The sequence below is a fragment of the Gadus chalcogrammus genome, chromosome 21, assembly GCF_026213295.1.
Source record: "Gadus chalcogrammus isolate NIFS_2021 chromosome 21, NIFS_Gcha_1.0, whole genome shotgun sequence".
NCBI lineage: Eukaryota > Metazoa > Chordata > Actinopteri > Gadiformes > Gadidae > Gadus > Gadus chalcogrammus.
In genome coordinates, this window is record NC_079432.1 from 7,576,420 (window position 1) to 7,601,003 (window position 24,584).

General features: G+C 46.2%; 2 protein-coding genes across 3 annotated transcripts; both read right to left on the reverse strand.

Annotated features, from left to right (window-relative positions):
• Positions 1–247: 247 nt before the first annotated feature.
• si:dkey-177p2.18 (phospholipase B1, membrane-associated) lies at positions 248–11,563 on the reverse strand. Of its 2 annotated transcripts, none has more exons than XM_056581138.1 (16): positions 9,209–11,563; positions 8,811–8,875; positions 7,979–8,069; positions 7,826–7,884; positions 7,535–7,602; positions 7,396–7,439; positions 6,787–6,907; positions 6,256–6,307; positions 5,894–5,974; positions 5,743–5,808; positions 4,990–5,081; positions 4,013–4,094; positions 3,666–3,767; positions 3,251–3,346; positions 2,634–2,705; positions 248–2,294 (listed from the first exon to the last, which is right to left on the reverse strand). In XM_056581138.1, exons 1-16 carry the CDS (start codon positions 9,267–9,269, stop codon positions 2,136–2,138), a joined length of 1,311 nt encoding a protein of 436 aa, XP_056437113.1. In that variant the 5' UTR covers positions 9,270–11,563; the 3' UTR covers positions 248–2,135. The 2 variants fall into 2 exon arrangements, with proteins under 2 accessions (XP_056437113.1, XP_056437114.1); XM_056581139.1 differs by lacking the exon at positions 9,209–11,563 and adding an exon at positions 9,003–9,081.
• Positions 11,420–24,489, reverse strand: sel1l (SEL1L adaptor subunit of ERAD E3 ubiquitin ligase). Its single transcript, XM_056581914.1, has 21 exons — positions 23,926–24,489; positions 23,751–23,788; positions 23,342–23,525; positions 22,077–22,244; positions 21,364–21,469; positions 20,928–21,090; positions 20,509–20,562; positions 20,353–20,412; positions 19,850–19,931; positions 19,096–19,250; positions 18,564–18,620; positions 18,404–18,472; positions 17,777–17,854; positions 17,395–17,457; positions 17,151–17,238; positions 15,685–15,833; positions 14,255–14,420; positions 13,766–13,843; positions 13,279–13,451; positions 12,163–12,291; positions 11,420–11,752 (listed from the first exon to the last, which is right to left on the reverse strand). Exons 1-21 carry the CDS (start codon positions 24,011–24,013, stop codon positions 11,420–11,422), a joined length of 2,481 nt encoding a protein of 826 aa, XP_056437889.1. The 5' UTR covers positions 24,014–24,489.
• Positions 24,490–24,584: the final 95 nt, after the last annotated feature.

A 24,584-nucleotide genomic window follows, 5' to 3' on the forward strand; every position in this document is an offset into this window, starting at 1 on the left:
TCACTTTATGTTTGCGGTCCTAATCTCGATTGCAGGAAATTGCTCGTTGGCTAGTGGTGCCACAGTATAGTATAACTTATGTTACTTGAAATCATACAGCATAACCTACACAAAGTTGCATGCACACACACACTTTATAGTGTATGTTTAAATACAGTTTGTGTCAATAGATACATATGCTTTTTATCAGTTTATATATCTAGGTCGAGATCAGTAAACAGAGCAACATTTCATATTTGTCTGCGTTTATTAAGGACTACGGTTCCACTGTCTTACTGGATGATGGGAGATTGGATGTCTCTGCTTCCTGATTGTGTTGCTAGGGAACAGTAAATTGAAAACCTTCCTGCTACAGTACCTTCTCTCTGGCACTTGCATCCTTGTTGCGTACAGGTGGCTTGAATCGCGAGGGGATGAAAAGATGACCCCTCTCACACATTATTGATAGAAATCTAATGAAACGTTCCAGGTTAAATCACTGATCATTTGCCATAGTTGTATCTGCTGTATAAGACTCTGTGATTTTAACAATTTATTCAGAATACAAATCCAGGGTTACTTTGAAATTCCACGCCCAAAATATTTAGAAATACACCCGTGTGATGAAATAGACATAGTGCTTCAGTGGGAAGGATATACAGTCCATGCTCAGAGCTCCCTCTCCTTGCATATCAATGTGCTTCATGAATAGGCAGTGTGACACACTTTTATATTATATTATATATTTTATATTATTTGCTCTTTTGTTACCAAGGCGGTGTCGGCCTGATGCGTTGTGGAATAGGTTAGCTGCGTTTCATTTCCTCTTGGATCAGGCGCAGAGACCTATCTCGTCCCACACATATTTGCACAGAATCAAGCAGTAAAGGGACTGTTTGCACATAAAGTGGGATTCTCAATGAACACTATGATGGAGTAATTATGCAACAACAGCTCATTGCATGATTCAGCTCATGATAAAAATGCTACTTACAAATCCGTTAACATAAACACTATTAGGCCTATGATATAAAGTATTACAAACACAAATCTAGGCCTTCTATCTGTTTTTAACAGGACTCACTCAACTAGTTTTGTCCGATGATTAGCCATTTCTGCCCGTCTGAATTCACAGTGATGGATGGTAAAGGCACACCATGTCAGATTATCTTATTGTCTGTCAATGATCTACTTCTCTAAATGCTATGGACTGCGGCACTGTTGTAGCCTATACTCTGCACACACTGATGCACCAAAGACAGACAAAGACCTTTCCACTGAGAATTTGAACAGCAAAAGCACTTGTTCTCTATATACTATACTATTATACTCTCCACTCTATTTAACTGTACCAAGGTGCATGCATAAGCCTATATAAGCTTTCCCATTGTGTCATTAAAGTTGGTCTATCTCGTGGTGAAGCCTCATTGCTGAGACACGTTCGGGCCCCAATCCATGACACACGATATGAGGGTGATACCGCCTTCACCTGCCCGTGGTGTTTACCTTCATTACACCTGCTCCGCATAATGAACTCAGACATGAATGGGCCATTCAACCTGGAGTGTCTGATCGTGTTCCATGGCTCCTGAAGTTGAATGCTCAATGTATAGAAACATTATGTAAATAACATTTTCCAGTATAGCCTGAATGTGATATTTGTGTCATTCATGGTCATTTCTAACATGATAAAGGAAATGTTCATCATACAGCTCAAATGCAAATGAGTTCCAGAATCTATTCCACAAAAGTAGGCCAACAAATTCAGCAGCAGAATATTAAATGGCTGAATTTTCTGCACATTAGTTGTTGATGGAGCAGAAATAATGATAACGATCTGAATACCAACAAAGGAATGGTAAAAAAAAGACCCAAACCTAAATTAAAACCAAAAGTCCTGGGCCAGGCTGCCGTCTGAACAGTTGAGTTCTCAGTCTACAACGGGAGTTCTGTAGGGTTTCCGCTGACATGAAGTCGGTTGGGGGATCGATCCACCATTTTGGAGCCAGGACACACCGTTAAAAAAGCAGTGTAAGTCGGTTTGGATTAAACGTGTCAGCTAAAAGACTAAATAGTAAATAGTATCGTCCAGCCTTGGCAGACACCAGTTCTTTTGGCACTAGCCGTGTGTTGAACGTGACAGACGGCCGGGGGCGTTATAGTAGAGTACAAAGAGCTATGCAGGCTAACGGGGCCCAGAGGACGAGGGGGCAAGGGGCCCACGGCGGAGACGCAGAGGCTGGGTCTTCCAGGACAGGGGGCGGGAGGCCGTCCCTGCTGGCTGCACTGGGTCGGGTGAAGATGTATGGATGATCCTTCGGTTGGAAGAAAACAACAACCGAGAGTCAACGAATAGAGCAGGCACCAGAATGACAGAAGAACACTGTCCAAGGGGATTTCTGTCTTTTGGAATGGTGGTAGCTCTACAAGCACACAGAACCGAATATAATATTACTAATAAAACAGACTCCTTTTAGTTGACTAGGAACATAACGCATTATCGCTATTATCGAGGATAACTTGCATAGCAGCTATTGTTTATATGAATATGACCCGAAATACGGTGCTTGTAGTGTGTGTTTCATATAACACACTACTTGTATTTTGTATCTTTGTGTGTTTGTATGTGTGTTCATATATGTGTTAAGATTTACCAGTGATGGACAGATCAGGTCGATGGGGTCTGAGAAACTGCTCACCATGAGCTTTTGTCCTTCGGGCTGAAACTGAGAGACAATAATATGAGGTGCTAAACTATTGGAATCAGATTCTCTCATTAAAAGCATTTTCTTTAAAAGGTATGAGGTTTTGGTAACATCATGACTCCTAGTTCGGTCTGAATGCCTTGTTGAATCATAACTCAATAGTTCAATCTGAACTCCAAGTTGAATCATAACTCATAGTTCAGTCGGAACTAGTTCAGTCTGAACTCCTAGATAAATCATTACTCATAGTTAAATCTAAACTTGAGTCTTGAACTTTTCCAGTTCTCATAACTCTTTTGATACAGCAAATTTGTCATATGTCAGAGAGAGAAAAAAGAGAGAGAGGTTAGAAAGAGAGTGAAAGCGAGGTTAGAGGAGAAAGAGAGAGAGAGAAAGGATAGAGAGAAAGAGGGAGGTTAGAGAGAGAAAGAGAGTGAGTGCGAGAGAGAGGTTAGTGAGAGCGAGAGTGACAGAGGGAGGTTAGAGAGAGGTGAAAAAGGGATTCCAATACAGAGAAAAGAGGTCACAGAGAGAAAAAGAGGTTAGAGAGAGGTGAGAGAACCTACCATGTTGTTCCATAGCCCTTTAGCAAGCTCCTCGTGTCCCTTTATGGTGAAGTGGAAACAGTCATGTGTGAAGAATGTCATGTCTATCCTTCCACTCTTCCCATGGGAAAAAAGAAAAAGATATAATAATGTGGATTTTATTCCTGGTGAATGTTTATGATAAAATGGTCTAAGATTAGAGAAAAAACATTAATCCCCTTAAAACATACATTGATAGAAGTCATTTATTTTCTTTCAAGATTCACGGTGAAACGATGCATATGTCATGTGTTCAAAACAATCAACAAAGAGTATATAGGCACATGGAAGCAGGTGTGCTGCACATGTCGGTGTGCGGGTGTGTGTGTGTGTGTGTGCGTGCGTGCGTGTGTGTACTGCTGACATGTTTTAAGAGAGGACAGGACAGGTTCAGTACCGGCAGGCGGGGGGGGTCGGAGTTCTTCAGGAAGGGCTGAAGAACGACCGCAAAGTCGTCCCGGAAGAAGCGATTGCTGTAGAGGAGCTGCTCTAGACGCTTCTAGAAGTCAAAGAATTGTTAAAAGTAATGTACTCAAACTGTCGAGTACTAGGTCGTCGACTTTAGCTACTGGATAAGACGATCTGTACTTTCTTTTTTGGATGACAACAATTAAAATTGGAGCAGAGTTAAACGGTAGAACATTTCCGTTTCAAGAATCGATAAAGTACACAGTAAGGATCTGAAGGGAGACTATCGCTTTCCTCCCTCTGGCTGCTCCATTAGTTATGAATAAAAGATCTAACCTGGAACTCCAGATTGACCTCTACTAGTTCCCGTAGTTCAGGAGAACTGGCCACTGGCTTGATCAGGCAAGAACAGAAGGACCTGAGAGAGAGAGAGAGAGAGAGAGAGAGAGAGAGAGAGAGAGAGAGAGAGAGAGAGAGAGAGAGAGAGAGAGAGAGAGAGAGAGATAGAGAGAGAGAGAGAGAGAGAGAGAGAGAGAGACTTTAATTCATAGCAGGAGAAGGAGAGGTTGTAATGAAACACTTTGAATACAGCCTTAGCACCCCACACACATAAAGACCACCCAGTACCACCCACAAATTGTGTTAAATTGTGCAACAAAAGCTACCATTCTAACCATGTGTTAACTACAGCCCAGCTGAACGTGGGCATGCCAGTATCCTGTATATACTGCACCTCGTCCAACAAAAGTCACGCTCTGATTTGGACCGAATATAGCTCTTCACACCAACAACACGTGTGAGGTTTTGAATCCAGCGGCCTTTCCAGGAATAAAAGTCCCACTGTGTGAGCAGCAGAAGCAGCAGCAGCAGCAGCAGCAGCCAGGTTTCAAATGTAAACCGTTGGGCTCTCCACCTGACGAGCTTTTGCAGGGGGTGCAGCGACTGAGTCATAATGTACCCCAGGTGGTCTCAAGGGGACAGCTGGGGAGAGCGAGAGCGAGAGAGAGAGAGAGAGAGAGAGAGAGAGAGAGAGAGAGAGAGAGGGAGAGCGAGAGCGAGAGAGCGAGGTTAGAGAGAGCGAGAGCGAGGGCGAGAGAGGTTAGAGAGAGAGAAAGGTTAGAGAGAGAAAGAGGGAGCTTAGGGAGAGAAATATTTGAGAGCGAGGTGTGAGAGAGAGAGAGAGAGAGAGGTGAGAGAGAGGTGAGAGAACCTACCACGTGGTTCCAGAGCCCTTTAGCAAGCTCCTCGTGTCCCTTTATGGTGAAGCCGAAACAGTCATGGGTGAAAAGAGATCGAGAGCGAGAGAGACTCACCGCTGGAGCAGGCACCCTGGCGCAGGTCTCTGGACCTCCCGCAGAGTCTCCATGGGGAGGATCTGGACCACGTTGACGATCATCCGAGGCACCTGCAGGACCACATGAGATCAGGATTCTTAGTTCAGTCTGAACTCCGGGTTGAATCATTACTCAATAGTTCAGTCTGAACTCCTAGCTCAATCATAACGCATAGTTCAATCGAAAGTTTTTTTTCTTATATTCCGTGTATGCAGTGTCAGGTCTCATTAAGGCTAAGCGGCTCTTTTCCCAACAGAGTCCTAGGATCGCATGGTGGTTAGGGTGTCGGCTGATGGGAATCAGAGCTGAAAGGCTCTAGCTTTGAATCCCTAAACCCACAGTCTAAAGTTCATGTCTGCTCAAGGCCTGAATGGTAAACATGATGATAACCCAGTGGTCAGCGATGCTAACACAGTTAGCGTTCAAAACATGTAGAATCCAGTGTTGTGCGTGTGTTATAGAGACGCCTCAATAATGAAACCGACACCAGCCCAGGAGGTAAAGGGGGGCTGGCTGGTAACCGCGCGGGTCCCTGAGCAAGGGCCCTCACCCTGACTGCTCCCGAAGAGCTGGATGTCGCCTTGCATGGCTGACACTGCCGTCGGTGTGTGAATGTGTGCACGAATGGGTGAATGTCAGGCAATCTTGTAAAGTGCTTTGGACAAAAGCGTTATATTAATGCATTCCCTTTTACAATATCAATGGAGGGAGGTGCATGCCGATGTTTTTTACCTCATTCATCAGCATTTCCAAGGAGACGGTCATGTAGTGGATGAAGTTGTCGACTGAAAACAGAGCCTAAAAGGGAACGAAATATGTATTCATTCAAATGAATGAGAATGACTTGTGAATTAATGTTTAGTAGGAGGGCGTTTGAATATACCTTATCTTTGCAGTAATCACAAATGTCATTCATGCCAATGAGAATGGTCAGAAGCTTCCAATCCTCCTCAAAGGTGAGACCCTGTGATTAGGAGAAACAGCATCAAGCGTGATGAAACGTCTCTGTTCCCAAAAGGACCAGAGAACGGATCAGATTCCAGAACACAATACAGGACATATACATATTTCTTTGTGGACATTTCCATAATCAGCACATCGGCCCATTTGAGGTCAGACTGAGTGCAGTTTGGTGACCTCCAGAGTAAGTTGGTCCAGGGCCCATTCATCAACCAAAGGTCCAAACCAAACAAGTTCTCATCACTCTCATGCTGTGTTGTCTTATATGCTGGAACATTGCGGTACCTCATAGTTCCTGAGAGTGTCAATCAGATATCTTGTCTGCCCAGGGAGATTGCTAGGAAACAGACAAGAGTATTCTCTTTATAAAGCAATAACTATTGAATCACACACAACAGTTTGGCAGAATGAATCATGAACAAAGAGATTGAGTTTGCCTTGTAGACCTCATCCAATTCCAATGAACAAACTCTTTAACCACATTTACTATTGACTCATGTACAGTCCCTGAACCGACACGTCTACCCAGTGAACAGTGAACTCGGACACGTGTCAATAAGGAGCAGGAAAGCGTATGGGAGGCTTTCTCGAGAAATGCCTTGCTCAAGACATTGAGGATTGAACCAAGTCACCTTCGGGTTTGGAACGGAAAACCCTAGCCACATTTATACAGTGGACACTCACCTGTCCACTGTATACATACTAGCCTAGATTGCCTAGATACATACTAGACTAGAATGTTAAAAGGTCTATGATGGATCGACAGACAGACGGACAGACAGATAGGAGGGTGTGTTCATCACGGGGCTGTCTCACAAGGTGTTGTGTCCGGTGACGGCTAGGTTGAAGCCTGTCTCGCTGAGCGGGGCCGTGGTGCCGTGCACCGTCTTACTGGGAGCCGCCCCCAGCACACTGGGATTGTACAGCTTGATGATGTCTGAAACACATGCAGTTCGAGTGAGACCAGTTCTCCTCTGTAGAGAGGGGGCTTTCTGTAGATTAGATTACATTACTTTATTTATACCCGGAGGTAGATTTGGTGTACAGTTAAGTGAGCTGGCTTTCTCCACACATGACAGACAAGACATTTAGGACACTGCAAACATAACAAAAGCACAGCATTAGTGAAAGGGAAAGTGCAAGTAATGCATCCTATTGATTAACAGGGATCAGAAGGGGGGGATGATGATAAAATAATATTAACAATTAAAAATAAATAAATAAAGGGCGGGGGTAGCCATCATTACTTTTGCTTGGGGTCTGTTTTGTTCATCTCTCTAATGACAGAGGGAACAAAGCACAAAGCTCACATTGTGACTGTGGTGGTCAAAGCAACAGAAAACACTATTTTGACTTGAGCGAGGCAGAGACAACAGGCGGAAGTCGGGAGGGATGCTTTTTGTGTCGAGCGCGGAGATCCCTTACTCGCCAAGGTGATGACGTCTTGGAAGGAACCGTAGCCCCCGATGCTGAGGGACACATCAGCCGGATGTTATTGTGAGAGAAAAACGATGAGCGCTGCCAACTGTGGAACGGCTGTGATCACCGACTCGGGTTGCAGTACCTCCATGACACGTGACGGAATTCAATAGGGATCCCAAGGACGTTGGAGGCGTTGGCGCCGATGGCAGTCTGCGATAGGAGGGGACGGCAGAAACATTATCAGCCACGGGAAAGAGGAGTCTCATGTTAGCAAAGCAAATCTTTCAAGGACACGGATGCGACTGACAGTGATGACACACAAGACATCACATCCTCTTTGCAATACAAAGAAAGTGTCGCGGAGCAAATTTAAGGATAAGAATTGTTTGATCATAAAATATGTATCAAAACTGTATAAATAAATACAACTTACGGTCATAGAGTCTCCCAGGGCAGCAATGACTTTGATGTCGGCCGCCTTCACTAACTCGACTGTAGGGGACAAAGGTCAGCGGACCATTTGAGAATTAATCGATAATGTCTGTGTCTGTATGCGTGTGTGTGTGTGTGTGTGCATTGCCCTGACCTGAGGAAGGGACAGAGGGAGAGGGACTCATGTCCGGACATTGGAAGAGAGGATGTTTAAAATTCACAGGCCTAGTTTTCTCTGGAAACTCCTGAGATGGAAAGGGGGTGGTGTGGGGGAAGAGAGAGAGAGAGAGACAGAGAGAGAGAGAGATACGGAGACAGAGTCAGAGAGAGAGATTCAGCAGCAGCAGCAGCAGCAGCAGCAGCATGACTTAATGCTCTACTTAACCGAAGCCGCTCTTGCTTCTAATCAATGAGTTGATTCGAATTAATTGCACATTATAATACTTGCGCACACGCCATGTTAATTGTGTTAGCTTTTCTTAGCGGGGCCTGCCGTGGGCCAAGTAATCCAACTCAGACGTTGATTCAATCTGGGAGGATTGTCTGGTGCGGCCGTTTCACTGCAGTTGTGTTCTGATCAGATTGAACGTGGCCAAGGCAGTCCTCTTCATGTGCCTCGAAGCATTCCTGTACCAAACCTATAGTCCTAATCTCTAGTCTACCACAATCTCTGGCTATATGATACGGTATATATGGATCAGAACTTCTGGACGGTTAAACTCCAGAAGAAGCTATTCTACAACCGTCTCCCTTGCTAGTATCACCCGTGATGTTGTTCAGTCAGAGAAAATCTTTCGTATCTGAGTGATAAGGGCATTATAGAAGACACAGTTTGATCTCTGATGGTTGCTTATGAAAAAGAACACCAACAATTAAAATACAATGAAATTCAAGCTAAGCATAACACAATTCAACTTTGATCAGTCATAAGGCTGTCAACAACACTTTATGGAGGTTTAGATAAAGAGGTCAAAGGTGATTTTTACCTCGTTGAGAGCTGCCTGGTTGTAATGTCGTAGTCCCTCTTCATATTCCCACCACCACTCATTTCCTTCGATGGAAAGCCAAAATCACAAGTATGATGCAACCAGCCATTAAACATCCCAAACGCATCACTGGAACTTTTACCATACATTAAAACCCATTTTACATACATCTGTACACAGGCGTTTACCTACAATAACAAAGTTTTGGTAGTTTTGCGTGTTCAACAACCCCTGTAACGCTTCTGTAGCGAGCGTGACCCCCTCATTGTGTAAACCAGAGTCAACCTGTCTGAACCAGGGCCTCTGGCACGGGACGCTAACTCCAACAAAACCAACATAACACCCCTGTCCGCACTCTCCAATGGGAGGCCGTTCGGTGGACCTGTTCTAGCACTTGCCTTTGCCCGAGCAGGACGAGAGAGCGCACGTTGCCACGGCGATCCAAAGCCACCCCATCATGGTGTGTGCGGTTGTGTGGATGAGACCCGCACAATGTGATGACACGGATGCGTCACTTTATGTTGGTCACCTTGCAAAACTATCCCCCTCCCACAAAAGGGCTGAGTGACACGGTGAAACAAACGGACCCTCTTTGACATGAGTATCTGTGTAGGATTCATATTGGTGCAGAATCATAATTAAGGAAGATCAATTCAATTTTTCGGACAGGTGTTAAATATCCACGTCTTTTATTCTTTTCAGTACAAACTCATCGTGATGGTAAAAATGCAGTCATTAAGTCTTATGCCAGTGTTTGTTTAAGTTTAAACAAAATTAGAATAAGACTAGTTACTTTTATACAGGGGGCTGGTCAAAATATTTCACTGTTCGTCACTCACAACATGCTTCTCTATACAACTTTCCTCTATTTTGCTCGGTTTTTATTGCCAAAGAAAAGTATTAAGGATAATACGACAAAAACAAAACAGTGGCCAGATGGAAAAATTGTTGAGAAAAGCAATTGGCAAAATGTTGAAAATAAATGTATTTGCTTCGTTCCAACAGATTCTACAAGCGAATCGCTTCCCATTGCAAGACCAGTGTCCATCTCCATTTGACCAGTGACCGTCTCCATTCGACCAGTGTCCATCTCCATTTGAGCGGCTGAATCTCCTCCAGTGGGGATCCAAAAAGGCCTCCTGAGGAGGGTGGATATACTCTCCAAAAAGCTGACATTATGGAACCATACACAAAGACATTGCATGCCACCATTTTAATGAAGAGGCCTGCTCCACGCATTTGTGCATGAGGAAGAAAAAGGAGAAACAAATTTGGCCACAACAAGCTGTGACAAAAAAAATACAATAAAAATAATTAAGCACTCGCCACAAAGGAAACTTCAGAGAGCCACAGGAAACGATCTTGAATTAAATTAATCCCTCGGTGACCTTTGAACTGTGGTTCAAAGCCAACGCACTCTGATAGGCACACAGCACATTATGCAGAGCAAGGATTCTCTTGCACTGAAAAGTCTACACACACACACACACACACGAGATGACTCAACGTAACCAAGACACAATTAGCAACCTATATTCCCAAGAGTCTAAAAAGGTTAATTTCGTACATTCCATAATGTATTTCTTCCACAACCACCAATATTTGTTTTGCTGACAGAGAAATGGCTTTAAGAGAACATCTAGCGGTCCTCATTAATTCCAGTGTTAACTTATCCTCTAGGTAAGAATCTGAATTGAACAGAAGTCAATATATTTCAATTTATACAAATGATACTTAAAACGATGTGCCAAGAGGTGTTTTCGCCATGAGAGAACTTGTTCTTTCATCCCATCGTAAAGAAAGTTTTACCCAAACAAAACGGTCTGTTCCAAAATGAAGCACAAAATTCAGCAAAAAACGAGGAGCAAAAACATGCAGTAAGATAAGACCACGTTATGTAAGAAGACTATATCATGACGCCATAGAGCGTGACTGACTTGGGTTCACTCTCCCAAGAGAGAGAGAGAGAGAGGAAAAATACCCCACAACAAAGTCAAACTGTGGCAGTATAGGTCCCTTTTAGGAGGGGAGAAGGAAGTGAAATACAAGCACCACTGAACCGATTCCAAATTATTTTATTTGTCCCAAAGATCGGACAGGGACCCGATGATCTGTGGCTGATTCCATGGAGGAGGGGGGGGGGGAAAGAGAGAGAGAGAGCGAGAGCGAGAGCGAGAGATAGAGAGAGATAGAGAGAGAGGGAGAGAGAAGGTCGGCAGGGTAAAAACCCAGAGTCACAAACTGACAAGTCCAAAGTCTGTGTTTTCCCTTACTTATTCCCTCACTTATTTTCTGCCTCCTACTTAAAAATTCCCAAATGGTGAATAGCGACAAAAACCCAGCATAACATTTCTAGACTTCTTTTTCTCGTTTTCATGCGGAGGGAAGCAGGTTAAGGATCAGGGGGAATATGCTATGCGCTAGCTGGTCGCTAGCAGGTTAGCGACGGCTAATCCATGGGGGAAGGGGCGGGGCTTAGCACAGTCCCCGTGTTCCACAGCCTTTTGATTTCTGTCCCTTGCTGGCTTCCCTCCGTGCGATGTGTGTATGTGAATGTGTGAGTGTGTGCTGTGTGGCGTGTTGTGTGTGTGTGTGTGTGTTCCTCTCCCTCAAAGCTGCTGCTCTGGCTCTGCCGGTGCGTCCTGAGCGGGCCCTTCAGTCCCTCCTGCGGGCTGCTCGGGCAAGGCCTGGTCTGGCTGCTGGTCCTGGTCCTGGTCCTGGTCCTGGGGGGCCGGGGGTGGGGTAGGAGCCGGGGCCTGGGCGGGGACCGGGGCGGGGGCGGGGGCGGGGGCCGGGGGCCGGGGGGGCACCACCATCTGGTGCTGGCGCTGGCGGTAGGCGATGACGGTGCCCAGCATCAGGGCGATGACGGTCATGAGGTAGAGGTCCCACTCGGGGCCCAGGATCTGGTCCAGGTCCACCTGGGTCAGGAGCTCGTCCACCTGCAGGGGGCGCCACACGCCACACGGCACAACCTCAGAGGTGGAGGGGGTGGGGAGGGACTCAGGCCTTAGGGGGAGGAGGAGATAGGGAGGGAGGAGGGATTCCACAGGAGGAGGGGGGGAGGGGGGAGGAGGGAGGAGGAGGAGGGAGGAGGGAAAGGGAGGGACTCAGGAAGTGGAGGGACTCAGCAAGAGGAGGAGGAGGAGGAGGTAGGGAGGGAGGAGGGATTCCACAGGAGGAGGGGGGAGGGGGGAAGGGGAGGGGGTGGGGGAGGGAGGAGGGGGGACTCAGGAAGGGGAGGGGGTGGGGGAGAGACTCAGGAAGAGGAGGAGGGGGGGGGGGATCGGACTGGAGAGGATGAGGAGCGGGGGAGACGTTAGTGGGGTACCACTGAGGAGCCCGTACTCACGTTGAGGTCGTGCAGGTACTGCAGGGCGTAGACCAGGCCCAGCTTACACAGCGCCAGGAAGACGGGCACCTGGGCGTCCGGACTGGCCTCCGCCGCCATGTCGTAGAAGCGCTTGGCCAGGTGGATGTCCTGCACACACACACACACACACACACACACACACACACACACACACACACACACACACACACACACACACACACACACACACACACGTCAACTGTGAGGGAGTGTGAGTGAGTGACTGTCATCCGCAGTCGACTTTGAGCGAGTGCCTTTTTTATTTTTTAATACCCATTATTGCGATTAGATTTTACCATAATCACATGGATTAGGGATATCGACTCTTTATAAATGGTTCTTTAGTACCCAGACAGAGGCTTCGCAGGCTAAAGTTTAAACCGGGTCTGACAGGCCCCACCGATGGCGGATGTCTGGGAGAGTTGTGGGGTTTGTCACGGTCAAACCCCCACGCCTCTGTCCCTGCCAAGGCAGCAGACGTGACGGAAGGTGCCAACTAAATCTATATGCAGAAACAGGCCTTGTACCCAAAACATCCCGTCCCCTGGGGAGACAGCAACCAGAGCTGTTGTGGTATGATGTATAAATAGGTACGCCTATCTGTCAAATAAGTGTGGGAAATTGTTTGTTTAAGTTAGTAGGGATGCACAATATATATATCTGGGGTCAACAAATGATCGGCCGATAATGGTCGGCCGATAATATGATCGGCCGATAATAAAAGTATCTTTTATTATATTTTATTTAGATAATCGCAATTATAGGAGATGAATACAGCCAGTAATTCGAAGCTAATATTGTTTCCATTGGCTTAAGTGATAATTAGATGAAGGTATAAAAAAACGTCTGATCCAGTCAAGACAACCACAGACAAGACTGCTGTGTGCCACTGGCAGAGGAGGAGAAGGAGGAGGAGGAGGAGGAGGAGGCTAGGGCTGTGCGAATCGAACTGGGATAAAAAAAGAATTGGTCAATCTATCTCCAAATTGAGTTGTTTTCAAACGCAAAAATAACCGTTTGAATAGTCGTGATTTCAATATTGCCCAAAATAATCGTGATTATGATTTTCTTTTTCCCATAATCGACGTGGCCCACCTGCTTGATGCCCAGGCCCTTCTCGTGCATGTAGCCCAGGTTGAACATGGCCTGGGCGCTGTGCTGCTGCTCCGAGGCCAGCCGGTAGTGGATGACGGCTGTCTCGTAGTCCACGTCCGTGCCGTAGCCGTAGAAGTGGTAGTCCCCCAGCTTGATCCGGGCCACCGTGTAGCCTGAAACACACCCCCCCCCCCCGCCGGTCAGAGACCCCGCACACACCTCAGGGCATGGCCATGCGTCCCGTATTCATGCTCGAGTATGCAATTAACTGCCCTACAATAATTACTTTTATGTTATACCAATCAAATTAATAATATTTTGTTGCAATAAAGGCATCTTTGTTGACTTTTTTTTACAAAAATCTATTTATATATATATAATATCCGTGCTTTCAAAGTGTTTTATTTCCAGAGCACAGAAAGGTGTGGTTGACCCCCAGAACACCGGTCCTATATCCCTGAGGTGTGGCCCCTCAGCCGGGACTCACCCTGAGCCGCGGCCCGGGTCCAGTGGAGCAGGGCCCGCGGGTACGTCTCGTTCTCCAGGAACACCTGGGCCCCTTCGGCTGGGGGACGGGACACACACACACACACACACACACACACACACACACACACACACACACACACACACACACACACACACACACACACACACACACACACACACACACACACACACACACACACACACACACGTTATATAATCGTTTTTTTCTATAATCGCAAGTTAGGATTAGGGTTATCATGTTTTATTTCCATCATTTATCCAGGCCCACTTTAAAGTCGTTGTTCAATTGGATTTTAACTTACACAAATGGAATTATTCAATTTAGAATTTAACTCGATTGTCGTCCTCTCTACAATGCCAAAGGGATCGCTCTTGCACCACATTTGGTTTAGAAACAAAACGATTGTAAAGGTCGCGCTGCAGCGACCCAACGCTAGGCTGCAGGTCCCCCGGGGCCGGGCCTTACTCTGGTCCAGGATGAAGGCCACGTTGCTCTGGGCCACCTCGTAGCCCTGCTCGGCCAGCAGCAGGTACTGGACCAGAGAGGCGTCCACGTCGCCCTCCTTGAAGCCGGCGTAGGCCCCCATCAGACGCTCCGACCAGCGGCCGCGCTCACACACGTTCTTGAAGAGCTGCGGGGAGAACGACGGACGGATGAGAGCGCAGGCCGGAGAACGGGGGGGGCGGACTCGGTCAGCAGATACCGTCTCTTTTAGCGTCATGATAAAACACAGGGTGTTTCTTTGTTTGCATGGTAAACATCGATGCTGTGATTGTGAGGAGCACACTTATCGACATGAAGGGAAAGGTATGGCTTCCCTTTAAATGTTGTCTCCTCTTCGTTCAAAACACTTTAATGAAAGGGATTTAATCACCCTAACGAGATTTCCCGAGGACCGCTCTGAGCGGTGTGTACGTGCGCGTCCCGACCTCTACAGCAGTGTGTGCGCGCGCGCGTGTTTGTCCTTACCTCCATAGCGGTGCGTGCGTGGGTGCGTGTGTGTGTCCTATCCTCCACAGTGGTGTGTGCATGTGTGTGTCCTAACCTCCACAATGGTGTGTTTGTGTGTGTCCTAACCTCCACAGTGGTGTGTTTGTGTGTGTCCTAACCTCCACAGTGGTGTGTGTGTGCGTGTCCTAACCTCCACAGTGGTGTGTGTGTGCGTGTCCTAACCTCCACAGCGGTGTGTGTGTGCGTGTCCTAACCTCCACAGCGGTGTGTGTGTCCTAGTCCTAACCTCCACAGCGGTGTGTGTGTCCTAGTCCTAACCTCCACAGCGGTGTGTGTGTCCTAGTCCTAACCTCCACAGCGGTGTGTGTGTCCTAGTCCTAACCTCCACAGCGGTGTGTGTGTCCTAGTCCTAACCTCCACAGCGGTGTGTGTGTCCTAGTCCTAACCTCCACAGCGGTGTGTGTGTGTGTGTGTGTGTGTGTGTGTGTGTGTGTGTGTGTGTGTGTGTGTGTGTGTGTGTGTGTGTGTGTGTGTGTGTGTGTGTGTGTGTGTGTGTGTGTGTGTGTGTGTGTGTGTGTGTGTGTGTGTGTGTGTGTGTGTGTGTGTGTCCTAACCTCCACAGCGGTGTGTGCGTGCGTGTCCCATCAGAACTTTAATATATTTTGATATTCTTTTCTGTTGTGACAATAAAACAATAAAATAAAATTTATTTTTAAACTGCATTACCTTATTATTTTAGTGAGCACTCATAAATAACTACAAAAAACCAATGTTAGGGGAATCTGTTAATGTTCTGTTACATGTTTCTGGAATTTCGATAAATCAGAATATCGGATTTTCCAATCACCAAATATTTGTATCGTGTCGGCCTTAGAAAGCCTTTATCGGTCGGGCTCTAGCGTGCATGTGTGCGAGTGCGTGCGTGCGTGTATGTGCGTCTTTACCTCCACGGCCGTGTGGCAGGAGCGCATGACCCCGGTGCCGGTGGCGTGCATCTGGGCCAGGTTGTAGAAGGCCAGGATGTGGCCCGCCTGGGACGCCAGGTTAAAGAACTTGAGCGCCTGCTTGTAGTCCCGCTTCACGCCGATACCACCTGGAGGGGGAGGGGGGGGGGCGGAGCCACAGACACAGACACAGACAGGTGATGGAGAGGGGCGTGGTCATCATTATAGTGATCATAATAGATGGGCTTATACGGGGTCACCCGAACATCTGATCTACGCCTGATGTCTGCCCATTGAAGAGAGCACTCAGACATTCAATCACAGCATTTCCTCATCCATTCCTTGTTATGAATAGATAACAAGGAACGGAAAAAACAAGGAGGAACAGTAAGTTGATTTCCCTGGAAACCAGACAGACCATAAACAAAGTGAAGTGTGTCTCACAAGGAAAAGAACAAGCGAGGACTATCCCATCCCATCTAGTCTCTCCAGTATTTTATTGTGATGGGTTCAGATCTGCCCTTTTTATACAAAACGGTAATAAAAAACATTATAATGAAAATGTATAGTTATTACTATAAGTACTTTGTGCTTTGCCTTTATATAAGGAGAGCTTCGGCGAAGATACAGGCTATATTCAGGGGCCAGTGGGGTTGAGGCACGAGCAAGCAAACTCCGAACCCTGGTGAGTCTCACCGCATGACTCAACCAAAGTTGCGTCAATTCAACGGTAATTGCGTGGCTCCACGAGCCCACATCATCCAACGACCAGCTAACCCTAACCCCGTTAGACAGCAAGTGGGCACCCCCCCCCCCCCCCCAAAAGCCTTAAAGCGGTGAAACCTTGAGAATAAACACAGAGGAAGAGGGATCCAGTCTTCCATGGACTGCAATAGTTGCTGTATTTGCAGATGAGCTATATCGAAAAAAACCAAACATGACTCAAGCTGTTTCACCAAAAGTCTACCCTGCCGTGGCTCCTACTCTGAGGGTTTTACAGGGAGGGGGAACAGGCTTCCGGCAGATCTGTCGAGCAGAAAGCGAGAGCGCGAGATCAGGCAGCGTCGCCGGCGGAGACATGAGGGGGCGCCGAGAGCAGAATGATGGTGGGCGACAGCCACCGTGCTGCCGTCGCCCTGGAAACCAGACGGACCGTAAACACAGAGTGAAGGGTGCCTCGCGATGGAGAGAACAAGGGAGGACCACCCAGGAAGGACATGGACTGTGCCGAGCCGTGGTGGCCGATGCCTCTTCTCAAACACGTTTGGCCAAGATACATCAGGTCCAATAGCGCAAAGGAAATCTACACTAGGGGAACACTGTACACAATGTACATCTGATATATACAGTGTATCATACACATGGTCTTGGAGTATAGATTGAATGTGTATTGTGTAGGCTTTTTTTTTTTTTTTTAAACTGGGGAAGCTGTGTGTCATGAGGAGCGCACACACAAACACACTCACTGTAATACATGGTGCCCAGTTGAAGCTGTCCGTCCACCCAGCCCTGTTCCGCCGCCTTCTGGAAGTATTTCAGCGCCAGCTCATAGTTCTGCACACACACACGCACACACACACACGCGGTCAAGTCAGGTGACCAAAAAAGGAAGAAATGACATCATAACTGCAGTATGAGTCGGGGTGGTCTAAAACGTCGTCCAAAAGTTTGGGTGAGGAATACCAAACAGTTGAAGTCATGTCGACTCACCACTTGGACACCTCTTCCATACAGGTAGGCCATCCCCAGACCACTCTGTCCCACAGGGTTACCCTGCAGGGGGAACACAGCAACCACCAATCAGAGAGGAGCAACACCGCAGCCAATCGGACAGGAGGTGCAGAGCTACACATTCTCCTTCACATTCTACTTCAATCTGCTCTATTATCACTTCTTGTTAAGTTTGACGAAAGAAAAATATAGCTTTCTTAATCCTTAAGAGAGCAGCTTGTGGACAAATGTAAATGTATTCTATGCATTTAATTCTAAACCGAGCATTTCATCACCTAAATTGTAAATACAAAACATAACATACAACAAACATAATACCGAGAACAGCCAATACATGCTGAATAAAGGCCTGGCCCCTTACCAAGTCTGAGGCTTTCTTGAAGTACTGCAGGGCAGTCTCATTGTTCTGGGGGACAAACTCGCTGCCTTCAGAGTACATCTGGAGGGACACATGAGCCATTAGTCTGTACGGTTTGATGCTTTTCATTGCAGTTTGATGCCATCTACTGGTGAAACAACTTCTCGCCAAATGAGCCGTTTTTGTAGCCTGGCTATTGCCTGACCAAGCTCAATCCTAGATTCCACGTTGGTCTGGGGAAGCTGCTGTCATGTCCTTCAGCCCAAGAGGCGTGATCAATGGGCGTAGTTCAAATTACTCTGTACTGTATGCAATTGGCTGCTTGCCGTCACTTCCCTGTCGTCATCGTGTTAAACAAGCCAATAGCACGCCAGGGAGAAAAGCCAGCTTGGTGATTGGCTCCCGCAAAAACGTATCGAAACTAGAAAGAAATGTATTGCTCTTCTCAAGACCCTTCTGCAGGGCGAACTTAAATCTCTGGCAGAATGGGCGGGGCTAGCCAGTCTTCCGTTTTTGATGAAAGCGATGAAGCAGAGATGTATCATCAAAAGCCAGTTCAAATTAAAAGGAATGAAAAGTAAATGAGGTCATACAACCCCAGCCAGCCTTGTGTGAAGGACATCTTCCTACCTTGCCGAGGAAGGCCATAGCGTGGGTGTTGCCCGCGTTGGCAGCCTGGTTGAAGTAGTCGTACGCCCTCTGGTGGACAGGAGTCATCAACACTTAAATGACTTGCACTACGAGTAAGGACCGAACAACGGCTCTGGTGTCTTTCCATAGATCAGGTTACCTGGTGGTTCTGCTCCACTCCTCGTCCTCCGTGCAGATGGAGCTGGCCAAGTCCCACCTGGCCCGATAACCACAACACATTATAGCGCCATCCATTGCATTGCTTTGCTTACCTTACTCATTTGACTACAGTTCTACAAGTCTGCCAATATATACAACTGTTGAGCATTGTTTTTGTGATGTGGCCAAATTTTTCAGGAAGAAATAAAATAACTAACACAAAAATAACTAACAAATAAAATAGGGTTCCTGGATTTCGTAGGACCCCCATTAATAATAATAACACTAAAGAATATAGTTTGGTTCCAACGGATTTCGTACAACCCTTAATAAACAAAGACTAGTTTTACCATTTTCCCGGAAGACCACCTTTATCCAAACAACTAACAGTGAACTTCTAATGCCTGGATAAGGATGCATATATGGGTAAACCATGGGGGTTGTCATCCAGAAACAACCCCCCCTTTGACTAGAACCTCTGGTTCCTGACGCGACTGCTCAGAGGGGAGTGCAGGCGGAGAGGCCCGGCCTACCTGGGCCTGGACGTCTCCCTTCTCCGCCAGGAACTGGTAGTACTGGATCAGGTCCTCCTCCAGCATGCCGCTGGTGGAGCCCGGGTTCTCCACCTCGTCCAGCAGACGTATCCTCTGCACGGCACTGCTCCCGGTCAGGGTCACGTCGCTGGCCACTGACCACACACACACACACACACAGGGACAGTTTAATATGTTTTTTTTTTTTTTTATCTGAGTTGTTCCGATAAATATTGAAACAATTCAGACAAATAAAGTGTGTTTCGTTGACAGACACATTTTTTATTTGAACCACTTTGCCTTTTTGGCTTCACCTCCTCTGTCCTGGCCTCTGCCTGTATATATATTGATTCACAACTGCTTTGGATATTGGATTGGATTCACTTTATTGTCATTGTGCAGAGTACAACGAAATTAGGTTATGTGACCAACCAGAAGTGCAAAAGAGCAGTAAATTGCAGTTTGTACATGAATTATAAAGTATCAGAGCAGCATAGAGGTACAATAAGTGCAGTATATATAAATATAATAAATAAATAGAGTACTATGGGTGTTGATACAGGGGATATGTACCGGTACATTCAAGTAGAGGGATAATTGTTCAGTCAACAAGTATGGATTAGTGCAATGGATCTCAATTGATAGTAAATTTTAAATTCAAACTGTCCATCTCAGAACGCCGATACATCCATCTATAGGTGATGTATTCATCCCGGCATTAATACACAACACCGGCTCGCTGCAGCAGACTCACCCTGATTGGCCACCAGCCTGTAGTGCGTCAGCGCAGATTCACAGCTCTGGGGCACTCCCACTCCACCCCAGTATCGGTACCCCTGGTTGGACGAGACAAAGACTGGTTAATCATTAGCCAACTCCATCTATCTATTTACCATCACCACTGGAGGCCAATGAAGCTAGGGCTTCACAATCAATCAAATTTTGTATCTTGATTTCGATTTTTTGGTCAAACCATCTCCAAACTATATATTTTTTTTTTCATTATATATATTTTATTCATTAAATGTTTAATAGAAATTGCATAACTTTAAATTTCAAAGTTACAAAGTGTTTTCTTGAGAGAGATGCTGAATAAATGCATCATGTTTGCAAACTCGAAAATAATCGTTTCATTCAAACGTTATTTCAATATGGACCAAAAGAATCACGATTAGGATCTTTTCCATAATCTAGCAGCCCTAAATTAAGGATGATAAAAAAACAAGTGGGACAAGCACAGAGACTGGTTCAGCTCACCAGGATCATATGGGCCACCATGTTTCCACCCAGGGCTCCGAAGGTGTAGTACACGAGGGCCTGGGGAGGGGGTGAAAGCACAGAGTTACTGCATGTGAAGCGGGGTCCAAAGGCCCCTTTTAAAAAGGGGAGGAAGTGGCATCATGTAAGCGGTACCTTTGCTTGGCTAGAGTTGACTCCCAGCCCTGCAGCATACAAGAAGCCAAGTGCCTGGGGAGACATGGTATGGAAATTAACATGTCAAAAATCATAATAACAGTCTGCCACGTCGCTGAATGCAAGTAGTGGATTCTTTGATGAGTCATTACTCTCTGTTGCATTTGGGTAAGGCTTTCCTTTTCGCGGTATGTGTGAACATCTGTTTGCTCGGTTTCACATTAGCAACGGATACTACTTTTCTTTGGGGCGTTTTTCAAGACACAGCAGCACTCTATATTTGCATGTAATTACACAGACCACAATTTTCTTTTACCTTCAATGAATCACTGAAAACAACCATTAGCTGAAGCGCCGCACGGACCCATCTCGTATTTCTCCTGCGAGACATCAACCGCAGTGGGTGATATGCAACGTACCGTCTGGGCCTTGGGCGACCCTTCCTTGGCCAGCTTCTCAAACATTTCCTTGGCTCTGGGCACGTTCTGGGCCAAGTAGTCTCCGAACAGCATGGCGTACGCCACCTTCTCCATGGCCTTGTGGTGGCCCTTCTCAGCCACCTTCTGCAGCTTCTCGTACAGCCTGCAAGGGGGAGAGCTTGGAAGTGAGCGCGTGTGCGTGTGCGTGCGTACGTCCAGAAAATGTCAATATGAATGGTGACTGAACCTTCAGCACGCAAAGTGTTCTTAACCGTTGACTCTATAATCCTTTCACAGCGGTAATTTCTAATAAAGCTTACCACAAATGTATATAGTTAGCCAATTGTTCCTACATCTATCACACAAAACCATTTGAGAGATATCCTCCACGTCCTCAATAGAAGAGGCGAGGGCAGGGGGGGGGGAAGAGGCTCACTCTTTCTTGTGGCTCTTTCGGGTGGTGGTGTTGAGCAGGCGGACGACCGCCTGGTACAGCTCCTCCGCCTCCTCCGCCTGCTGTCTCTGCTCCTGCTGCTGCTCCGCTGGAGGGGGAGATGACAGGGAAGAGACGGGAGACTTAGGCCGCGCTGTGGCTATTGGCGGTGTGGCTACTAGCGGTGTGCTCTCCAGTGTTCACCATCTCTAGAGTTTACTGCGGTGTCCGCAAAATATTACACTTTTCAAATATTATTTTTTTTGATTTTGCAAAATCAATGCAGGAGCAACAGTTTGCGAAAATGGCAAACACGTTTTACAAATTGGGTCTGCAGAACAAAGCGCTGATGGGACATTCAAAACACGCACCTTTAAAGGTCTGATCTCTTGAATAAAATATACAGTACAACCGATTTGGTTGACAGTTGGACCTACCCTCATCTTTAGATGTCAGGTAGCCTTTGGTTATCTCCGATTTAGGAGACCTCTAGTTCGATGCCTTTTTCCTTTTCAATGGTTGTCATTTTAATGTGAGGCCTTTTGTTTGAAGGGTGCTATACAAATAAACTTTACTTGCCCCGATCCACAGAACCCTAAAATATACTTCAGAGTGCATTGGTTGGTCCCAGTGGACACAGAACCCTGGCAATGTGATTGTAAATGACAGGTGCACTAGAAAGGACAGGCATGGTGTCATAGTGGTGTAGGACTCACTCTCGCAGAAGCCCCATCTCTTCTCCTGGTCGTAGTCGTAGGAGGTGGAGCACCACAGCCTGCCGTCGCTCCGCCCGTCGGTGGTGCACTGGGAGTACTCTTGGCCCTGGAAGAGGAATGGGAACATGCAGGCCTCTCCGTTGGCGGTACCCCCGTTCACCACAGGAACTACACGAGCAGCGGGAAAGACGACAAGGCCATGAGAAACAAAAGCACTCTGACACTGCCTACGTTAATGACTTAACTGAACAGGAACATGGGATTCCTATTTGATTCCTACCCGTGTTCTTCAGGCTTGATTATGATTATGTAATCTAGCCTTTCTGAGTGGATTCAATTGTATAGCTATCTAATACCTTCTTTCCATCAGTTTTTTTTAAATCATTTTAAGATCACATTATTCTTTTTTGTATCGATTTTTTCTGCCTTGCAAAAGGACAGTAATTTTATATACAATAAAATGAACAATAAAAGTCTGAAAATCTTAAAAATATATACATTTAAAGAATAAACAGAGGAAATTGTATCCATCAGTAACAACTCAAAGTACGTATTATAACAGCTGGTTACAATTCGATATGCAGCAAGGTAAAGCTCGTCCAACGCCACAGGAAGCTCATCTCCAGTAAAGTAACTGACTGTAAGAGAGGCCCCAGGTGCAATGCTGCAAGAAGGGTCTCATGGGGAGACCTGATAGATACAGAGTGTGACGCATGCACGCACACACATAACACAATCACACACACACATCAAAAAGAAAACCTCAAGGTGAGGCAAAGTAGCATAGACGTTGCAACATGCAATCATGCTTTGTTTGTACTAGCAAATTTTAGGGGCCGGAAGTCTGCGAACGGTTAATGTTAGGAAGGAACCAACTGAAAGTGACTTTGATATTTGTCAGCAACTTAGCCAGGGAGATACAAGTCCAGTCATGAAGCACATTGCCGCAGATAAAAAGTATAACTCAAAAATGTTCCGAAGACCAACATTTCAGCTAATTGAAGATAAATCCTACTAGTGCTGGAGTATACATAGAGATTCAGACGATGTAGTGGATCAGCAGGTCAAGAAGACGCAATAGGGGCATCAGGAGAAAGTGATCTTATTATTAGAAGCATACTTGGCAAAAGCCTTTGGGAAGTAACAAAGCAAACATAAGCCCACGGTCAAGGAATCTGTATGCGCAGTGCACACACTGGTCATTTATGTGATTCTTTATCAAGATGAAATTAAGATACATAAACAGAGAAAAGGACAGCTCTTACTCTCTATAGGTCGCTCCATGATCGGGGGAGGCTGGTCAGGCAAGTCCTCTCGTTCCTCCCCCTCCAGCCGGTCATCCAGGGGGTCTGGCTGCTCAGACGTGGACGTAGAGGACACACTGCCCCCAGCTACAACTCTTGACCTTACTGCCTCACTTTCTTCTTCATTCTCAGGGTCATGGTAGGACTGCAACAAACAAGTGCCAAACCATAGTGAAACACAGTTTTCGATGCTGAAGTCATCATTGTGGGTTCCTGTAGTGATGAATTTGTTCTAATGCTAGCAAGTTCATACGTTGAAAGAAAATGCTTTTAATGCATCTTTAACAAATGTTTCTGGGGACACGATTACTCAGTAATGCACATTGACTCAACAATCTTCAACCATGACAGCATAATAGTAGAAGCCTACCTTTAACTCTGAAACTTCATTTCCATATTGATCTTCCTCTGCAGAATAACAACAGACAGATGAGCAACAGGGACATGGTATACTCGGTACATACAGCCAGCTGCCAACTGCTCATATCTGGCTGTCAGTGAAGCACAATGCTAGTACTATCCATATTACAGTTGATACTACTTACCAGCAGTAATCCCTTTAGCCAAGACAACCAGAACAATGCTGAAGACACACAGTAACTTCGCTGAGTTATACAACCTCTCGCAGCCCATCGTTGTACTGGAAACAAGCTTACAAGCTGCTAGCTGTAGCTTTGGAAATTGCTATTGCAGAACATCCAGTTCGTTTGGTCCGACGTTGACACGTTGTGTCCTTCATAAAGATCGTATGACAAACTACCAATTCACTCCCATTGCAAATAATGCCATATAGTGTGATACCGATTATTATTACGCACGTTATTCAACCAACCAAGAACAGAACTCAAGACTCGGGACTGTTATGATTAGCCGGTGGCTAACACGGTAGCTAACGTTAGCTAGGGATTCGGGCTATCGTGTGCATTAATCTTTAGAAAGGAGACACCGTCCTCTACTACTGATGCTCAACGTTGAAACAGAACCCCATTATATTTCGACTAACCATTAGGAAAACTGTCAGAGGCCCTTGATTAAATGTCATCAGATGCCAGGGTTAACCCGTAAGCCGCTACTACTAAACAGCACTTCCTATTTCTCCAGTCAACCAATAGCATGGTGAGTTACAGCAAAGTCAGCCAATGGTTGCCGACCATTATGAGTTGTCCAATCAGATGGATACACAATTATGCATGAAGGTAGGTCT